The sequence below is a fragment of the Bubalus kerabau genome, chromosome 7 (genome assembly GCF_029407905.1).
Source record: "Bubalus kerabau isolate K-KA32 ecotype Philippines breed swamp buffalo chromosome 7, PCC_UOA_SB_1v2, whole genome shotgun sequence".
Taxonomy (NCBI): domain Eukaryota; kingdom Metazoa; phylum Chordata; class Mammalia; order Artiodactyla; family Bovidae; genus Bubalus; species Bubalus kerabau.
The window spans coordinates 9090183-9099043 of NC_073630.1; the positions used below are offsets into that span (position 1 = coordinate 9090183).

The 8861-nt window shown below is 40.1% G+C and overlaps 1 protein-coding gene across 1 annotated transcript; it reads left to right on the forward strand.

The window, feature by feature from the left end:
* The first annotated feature begins 210 nt into the window (after positions 1-210).
* Positions 211-8425, forward strand: LOC129657425 (mitotic spindle assembly checkpoint protein MAD2A). Its single transcript, XM_055587592.1, has 5 exons — positions 211-428; positions 1193-1339; positions 5223-5343; positions 6775-6878; positions 7601-8425. The coding sequence occupies exons 1-5, from the start codon at positions 356-358 to the stop codon at positions 7771-7773; spliced, it is 618 nt and encodes a 205-aa protein (XP_055443567.1). The 5' UTR covers positions 211-355; the 3' UTR covers positions 7774-8425.
* Positions 8426-8861: the final 436 nt, after the last annotated feature.

An 8861-nucleotide genomic window follows, 5' to 3' on the forward strand; every position in this document is an offset into this window, starting at 1 on the left:
GTCACCGCCCGGGAACGGCGCCGCCACGCCTCCCCACCGCGCCTGCGCGAACCGCCGCTCCCGCAGGGGCCTAGAGAACCGGCCGGACAACGCGGCGCAGGGCGGGGGTCTAGAGGCATTTCGCGCCTGCGCAAAGGGCGCGACAGGCGGGGTCTAGAGGCTCTTCGCGCCTGCGCAAAGGGTCCGACCCCGGGGGGCGGGGGGGGAGGGGCTAGACGCGCTCCGCGCCTGCGCAAAGGGCGCGACGGCGTCCTGCGTCGTTCCTTTTGAAACGAGTGGCGGGGAACTGCTCCGGAAGCCCCTGGCGTCGCTTTCTGCTGGGTGGAAGCGTGTACCGTCATCCGTGGGCCTGGCCATGGCGCTGCAACTCTCCCGGGAGCAAGGCATCACCTTGCGCGGGAGCGCCGAGATCGTGGCCGAGTTCTTCTGTAAGTCCTCCTCGCGCGGGGCGGAGGGCGGGGAGAGCCGAGCGCAGGCCGCCCGCAGGCCCGCGGCTCGGCCGGAGCGGCCCCGAATCCCGGCCCTTGTACCGCGGCCTCCGGTGCCCGCAGGAGGGCTCAGGAAGTGGGGCGGCGGGCGCCGCCTCCGCTCGTGTTGCTGCCGGCGGAGGAGGCGGCCCGGGCGCTGCAGGGGCCCGCCTTGCGGGGGTCCCCTTTGCGGGAGCGTTTCTTTCCAATGCAGAGCTCCTCCCACACCCCCCGCCCCCACGGCGAGGGGCCTCGGGGGTGGACCGTGACGGGCTAGACCTCGGGAAGAGCTGTTCTGAGCTCGGCCAGGTGTACCTGCTGACAGAACCTGGCAAGACTGGTGAGGATAAGAGGAGGAAAGAGAGACGGGGAGAGGCCTGCCCGGGCTTGGTACCCGTCTGTCAGTTGCCTGTTTTGACACCCTCGAATCATAAAATAGGCATCTGGACTTGTTTTACAATGACATGAAATTTGGCACTGGTAGATTAGTGCAGTTTGGCATTTTTCTTCTGTTGCCACATAAATGCAGCTATCACTTAGACGCAAGATTTTAAGGATTTTTTTTAATGCCACTTTGTACCTACTCGGCTTTCAGCAAAACACAAACACGTGTTTAGACATTTATAACTTTACACTATTAATGAAACCATAGCCCCATCTACATATGCTTTATTTCCCCTGAATTTACAACGTGACGATGACTTTAATATTTCTTATGTTTTCAGCATTTGGCATCAACAGTATTTTATATCAGCGTGGCATATATCCATCGGAAACCTTTACTCGGGTGCAGAAATATGGACTCACCTTGCTTGTAACTACTGATCCTGAGCTCATAAAATACCTAAATAATGTGGTGGATCAACTAAAAGGTATTTTATTGTTGGACACAGTTTTGAGTTTTGCAGGCCTTTATGTTAATAAGATCCTCGGGGCTTCCCAGGTGACTCAGTGGTAAAGAATCCACCTGCCAATGTAGGAGACACAGAATACTCAGGTTCCATCCTGAGTCTGGAAGATCCCCTTGAGGAGGAAATGCCAACTCACTCCAGTATTCTTGTCAGGATAATCCCATGGACAGAGGAGCCGGGCAGGTTACAGTCCATTGGGTTGTAAAGACTTGGATACGAGCACACCTACCATCCACATTTTCTAGCTTCTTGGTGGTCATTTTTCAGCTCTGTATAGGGTAGTGTAAACCGCACTACCATCTCCAATACAGTGAACCAGTTGAGAGGGAAGCAAATAACATACAAATTGAAAGAATTCCTACCCTTCCTCCACTTTTGAGTAGGCTGAATATTTTAAGGTTCGGAATCTGATATGGCTTAACAAAACAATCTCCATCAACTCCTTCAGGGATGATAGAACACATTGGAATTTTATGTAATTATGATGGCGTTTGTTATCTGAGAAAAATCCACTGCATATATTTTTTGTAGCTGCTTGGAGTCTAAAGCCATCATTATATATATTAAGAGGAAGGAACTAAAATCAGATTCAATTTAGGGAACTAAACTTTAAAAAGAAGGAACTACTAAATAACAGCACTCATTGGAATTTTCTTATTTTTCACCTGTTTCCATTTGTCTTTTTTTTTTTAATCATGCCTGTGAGTCAGTAAGCCTTTTCTGTCTGCACACTCATTTTCTTCTTTTAGCTCAAGAAGTTGCAGTATTGTTGGATTAGTATGCTCCATCTATTCCTTTTATTTCTAGAATCTCTACTAGTTTCTTTTTCATATTTCTCTCCACTTAGGATTCTCATTTCTAATTTCTCTGTGTTGTAAATTGTTTCTCCCTTTCTGCTCATTAGATCTTCCAAAATACTAGTTCTAAAAATACTACAGCTGCATTTTTTTTTTTTAACTTTAAAATTCATGAATCACTTTTGTTGTTTCAACTAGCTTCATTTTCAGATTACATCATTACGTTTTCATTAACTTCAGAGCTAAGCCACCCATAGTCATTCCTACGGCTGTACTCAGATTGTTTGCTATGGAACCTCTAGGCAACTATGGATGTATGTCTTCATCTTAATCTGAAGAAGTAGCAAGCCAGCCTTGCCTAAGTTACTGGGTTTTGGTTTGTGTCCTTTGAGACCAATAACATTTCTTGTCAGATGTATCTACACTTTCCTACTTAATTTCTCCCTTGTAGTTAAAAGGGAGGAAATGCTTTACAGGCAAATTATTCAGTCTTTTAAATTCCACTTCTCTAGCCTTAGGAACTTTACCCTATTTCCTGTCTCTTATGTTGTCACTTTCTTTGTTTCCATTTGGATTATTCCCATTGGTTTCATTTCCATTTTTAAGAGAGAAAAAAATCACCAACTTCCCCATATCTTCAAATGACCACTCAGTCTCTTTTTCACAGGTAAACTGGTAAAAGTTGTTCACATATGCTAGGGGTAAGCGAGGCCAACAGGCCAGATCCAACAAGTGGCTTATTTTGTACTGCTTGCAAGCTAAGAATATTACATTTTAAAGAAGACTATGCTACGTAGGTGACCCATAAGCCTTCAATATTTCTAAAATATTTTCTATCTCTTTAAAAAAAAAACCTACCAATTCCTGAATAAAGTATTCTCAGTTTCTAAGATTGAGGGCTCAGTCTGAGGCCCTCTTAACTGTAATCTCTCTCTAGTTGACCTCTTACATATACACACATAATTCTAGTAACATCTTGTGTATCTGACTCATGAATCAATATCTAACCAAAGCCTCTCCTAACTCTTGGCTCATTTATTGAGTGACTCCCTTAATGTCTTTATGCAGCTGTATAATATACCACTTCACAGTTCAGTTCAGTTCAGTCGTTCAGTTCAGTTCAGTCGCTCAGTTGCGTCTAACTCTTTGCGACCCCATGAATCACAGCACACCAGGCCTCCCTGTCCATCACCAACTCCCGGAATTCACCCAGACTCAGGTCCATTGAGTCAGTGATGCCATCCAGCCATTTCATCCTCTGTCGTCCCCTTCTCCTCCTGCCCCCAATCCCTTCCAGCATCAGACTCTTTTCCATTGAGTCAACTCTTTGCATGAGGTGGCCAAAGTACTGGAGTTTCAGCTTTAGCATCATTCCTTCAAAGAAATCCCAGGGCTGATCTCATTCAGAATGGACTGGTTGGATCTCCTTGCAGTCCAAGGGACTCTCAAGAGTCTTCTCCAACACCACAGTTCAAAAGCATCAATTCTTCGGCTCTCAGCCTTCTTCACAGTCCAACTCGCACATCCATACATGACCACAGGAAAAACCATAGCCTTGACTAGACAAACCTTTGTTGGCAAAGTAATGTCTCTGCTTTTGAATATGCTATCTAGGTTGGTTATAACTTTCCTTCCAAGGAGTAAGCGTCTTTTAATTTCATGGCTGCAGTCACCATCTGCAGTGATTTTGGAGCCCCCCAAAATAAAGTCTGACACTGTTTCCACTGTTTTCCCATCTATTTCCCATGAAGTGATGGGACCAGATGCCATGATCTTCGTTTTCTGAATGTTGAGCTTTAAGCCAACTTTTTCACTCTCCTCTTTGACTTTCATCAAGAGGCTTTTTAGTTCCTCTTTACTTTCTACCATAAGGGTGGTGTCATCTGCATATCTGAGGTTATTGATATTTCTCCGGGCAATCTTGATTCCAGCTTGTGTTTCTTCCAGTCCACCATTTCTCTAAAAACTGAGTTTAGGATCATCTCCATTTCAGTTCTCTTTCCTCTTGGTGACTGGATCAACCATCCGACTACTGACATAAATCAGAAACTTGGGAGCTATCCCTGATTCATTCCTCTTCCTTACCCTGAGGTAATCCAATAAATCTTAACAGTTTTAACCATGAAATGTCCTGAATCTGTCTACTGCTCCATCTCTACCAGTATATCTTTCTCTAAGTCTTGATTCGCTCTTGCTTGAGTTACTCATGAATTAGTGCCCTAGATCCCCTGTTTACTTCCAGTTTACTTTCTACATCACACCCAGAAGGATAGTTTTCAAATACAACTTGAGTCACATCATACTCTGCTTCAAACACAGTAATGACCTCCTTAGTTCTTAGAGTGTAACATCTTTAATTTGGCGCTCATGACCTTGTGTGGTGTGGCCCATTATTCTTGTCAGACCAGCCTTGTTCATCCTCCCTTTCTTAAATTGCAGTTGTATTGGCCTCCTTTCAGTCCTCTGATCCAGTGATCGGTTTTTAGTCCAAGACCTATAGCTTTAGCAGGGAGATCCCACGTGCCTCAACTAAGACCTCACACCACCAACATAAACCCATCATTTCGTGTTTTAAAACCTATACCCTCTTCCCTGTTTTGCATATGTATATTGTTGTCTCTTAGAACAAAACTCAAACCTCCTCAGTCAGAATTTCCTATTCTGTGCTTTAATTGTAGTATGTGTTGCACCATCATAGGTAACCGCTATTATGTCCTAGGAAACTGCACCATCACAGCAGTTACAGCAGTTACAATTGCACATTTATTGTTGCTGTTAGAGTAATGACATCTCCTTCACCCTTCCCTTGGATTAGGATGGAAGTACCTCATGTTCACTGTCTTAGCACCCAGTGCTATACCTGGCACAAATACTGAGAATTTGAAATTGGGAGCTAGACCATTGATGGGGCAAATTTTCTGCACAATTTGGAGGAGAACCAAAATAGCAGTGGGAGAAATTTGCTGAGGATAGGAAGTTGGTCTTGGTAGGAGAGTTGCTTTGTAATGCAGTAAACTAAAAGAGATGCCTTGTTTTGTGTATTGCAGAATGGTTATACAAGTGTTCAGTTCAGAAACTGGTGGTAGTCATCTCAAATATTGAAAGTGGAGAGGTCCTTGAAAGATGGCAGTTTGATATTGAGTGTGACAAGACTGCAAAAGATGACAGGTAAGTAGGAATTACTTCCATTTTCGTATGTTTTAAAATTTATTTTCATTACCAAATGAGTTCTAATTATATTGAACAAGTTTCATATAAAATACAATTTTTGTCTACTATGTTTTTTTTTAAATGTAAATTTATTTATTTTAATTGGAGGCTAATTACTTTACAATATCATATTGGTTTTGCCATACATCAACATGAATCTGCCACGGGTGTACACGTGTTCCCCATCCTGAACCCTCCTCCCTCCTCCCTCCCCATAACATCCCTCTGGGTCATCCCAGTGCACCAGCCCCAAGCATCCTGTATCATGCATCGAACCTGGACTGGCGATTCGTTTCACATATGATATTATACATATTTCAGTGCCATTCTCCCAAATCATCCTGCCCTCACCCTCCCCCACAGAGTCCAAAAGACTGTTCTATACATCAGTGTCTCTTTTGCTGTCTGTACACAGGGTTATTGTTACCGTCTTTCTAAATTCCATATATATGCGTTAGTATACTGTATTGGTGTTTTTCTTTCTGGCTTACTTCACTCTATAATAAGCTCCAGTTTCATCCACCTCATTAGAACTGATTCAAATGTATTCTTTTTAATGGCTAGGATGTTTAATTTGATCCTTAGTCTCCTTAGTCTTATATAAGACAGTGAACTTTTGACATAATTGCCTATAGAGTAAATTGGTGAATTTCACCCTTCAGTGTTTATGGTAGTATGTACTTGGTGACCCGTTTAGTGAATTGTTTAAAGGTACTTTTAACCATCAGGGGTTATCCTAGATTCCCCAAGCCTAAGATTCAGCTCTATTGTATTTCATTGAATGCCCCAAATTTTCTAAGACACTTCATAAAAAAGTTTCCAGCCCACCTGAATGGGAAATGCTTATATGATCATGTCTAGCATAGTCCTAGGCTTGCTTACTGGTAAATTCAGAATCATTTTTCATAATGAAATGTAGTTTGCTTCTGAAGGCTTTGGTTTATTTTAGGAAATTTTTAGCTTATAAGAATAATTTAATATTTAATTTAATATCTTATTTGAGGCAGTAGGGAATTAAGCATTACAAAAAATGCACCAACAAAATATTTTAGATACTATTATTATTAGATACTATTATTTTCATTTTTTGAAAGGTGCTGTAGTTTTCCTAACTTGAAGCACTTGGCCAGTTTTCTGATTATCTGATAACAAATGACCTGATTTTAAGACCACCCCTAGAAAATGACTGGAATGATAAATGAAATAATAAAAATGCATATGCTTCTTGTGGTATATAGGCCCTAATGATATAACTTAAAAAAAAAAAAAAAGAAAAAAAAAAACTCCATTTTAATGTATTACTCATTTGATCTTGGAAACATTTAATCAGTCTTACCAATGTTTTAAATTAATTTGTTAACACTTAAATTGATTTGGTTTCTTCAATAGTGCACCCAGAGAAAAGTCTCAGAAAGCTATCCAAGATGAAATCCGTTCAGTGATCAGACAGATCACAGCTACAGTAACATTTCTGCCACTGTTGGAAGTTTCTTGTAAGTATTATACAACTTCACATTGACTTAAAATTTGTCAGGGAAAAGACTAAGCTACTATTTTAAGAATTAGCCCTTTATTAAATTTTTTCTTAATTATTAATATTACATAATAAATTTGTTCTTAATTATTAATATTACATAATAAAAATGAAAAACGCATTATAAAGCAGAAGTAGTGTTATATGCATTCTAGAAATTTGGAAATTCTGAAAAGGAAAGGAATGAAAGTATTCCACAATATTCATTCTTGAATGTGTTAATGTAATCCTGTTCATTATCTTAATTTTTTTATGTATATTTTTAAGGCTAGCCATAACTGTCTTGCTTTTCTACCTTATCAGATATTTCCTGAATGCCTACTATATGCGAGACACTGCTCTAGGCCCCAGGCTACATCAGTCACAGAGCCCAGATGTTAGCTTTCCTTCAGGTTGCCTTTATGCTGTCCTGTGTGATTGACTCCATACTTTCTGCAGATAATGGTTTTCTCTTTTAAAAAAAAGAAAACTTGAAGTTTTCATAAGATAAAGCAAAAGGAGTACAATATTTTCTGTAATACAGTAAATTTCTATGGAGGAAAAGCAATTGACTAGTCATTACAGACCATGCTAAACTCTCTTTTCTAATACTCTGGGTGGTTCAAAATGTGAGAGAGACAAGGAGGGTTCTTTTACTTTGGAAAAAAATAATGTACTTTAATGATTTTATCTCCAATTTAGGTTCATTTGATCTCCTCATTTATACAGACAAAGATCTGGTTGTACCTGAAAAATGGGAAGAGTCGGGACCACAGTTCATTACCAATTCTGAGGAAGTTCGTCTTCGTTCATTTACTACTACAATTCACAAAGTAAACAGCATGGTAGCCTACAAAATTCCTGTCAATGACTGAGGATGAGATATGGACAATAACGTACTTGTAACTCTCAAATGTGGTTTTCCTACCAGGTCAACTGTAGTTGGTATGTTTTACTTCATTGGTTAATTTTTAGATGAGGAAAACTTAACATGATACCTAACTGAATCTGTGCAAAATTGTTCCGTTTTTGGTACCTATCTGACTTTCCATAGGGTTGACATTAAAGTAAAGTAACTGCGCAGATTGCATCAGTACTGCAGTGTTACTTTCTTTGGAGGTAGTAACCATAGGTGGAAAAACTTTTGCTAAATGCCTTCCTAAATCAGACTTTTGGTCAAGTAGCTTGACTCAGAATGTAGAGAAATATTTAAATATGAAATAGAACAAAAGAAATATGAATATTCAGAATCTTCATTTACATCCTGAAAGTAACTAATGATAGTCCATAAGTAGTGACATATTTCTCCTATTGCATCCTCTTGTCATTTATTTCATTTGTATAGTTTCTGTATTGAAAAAATGTCCAATTATTTGAGTTTAATTTATGTAACTTGAGCCTATAAAGCTGTGGATATTCCCACTTTTCAAATTGTTGTGATACAGCACTCTTAAGAATGTCTTTGATGTTTTATAAAATCAAGCTTTAAATGGCAATGATGAAATAAAGTTAAATGTGTATGTTTTACATTTGTATTAAATTTTTTATATTGGTGTATTGATACAGTTACGTAGTTATTATGGATTCAGTACGGCATATTATTTCCTGTGCCTACTATATTGTAGGGAGGGCCTAAGGACACAAAGTAGAGTAAGTCTTGAGGTACTTTCAGTTTATTGGACAAACTTTTATTAAACCTCCTTCACCCTCTAACAGTAGATTTAAAATAAACATTGTTCTTTATGTAAAATGATAAATGTCACTTGGAATTAATTGAGTTTAGCAAATGTTAGATTGTATACAACCTTTCTATGCTCTTAGGTTTATTATCAGTGACCCTTGAACAACATGGGGGTTGGAACACTGACCCTCGAAGCAATTGAAAATCCCAGTAAAACTTATAGCCAGCCCTTCATATCTGTGGTCACCCCAAACCCATGGATTCAACCAACCATGGGTCATG

Excerpts from the sequence above, each read along its gene's own strand:
- LOC129657425 (XM_055587592.1), top strand. The coding sequence starts at position 356 with ATGGCGCTGCAACTCTCCCGGGAGCAAGGCATCACCTTGCGCGGGAGC. Across the intron at positions 429-1,192 it reads GATCGTGGCCGAGTTCTTCT|CATTTGGCATCAACAGTATT; the intron begins GTAAGTCCTCCT and ends TTATGTTTTCAG. Across the intron at positions 6,879-7,600 it reads GCCACTGTTGGAAGTTTCTT|GTTCATTTGATCTCCTCATT; the intron begins GTAAGTATTATA and ends TCTCCAATTTAG.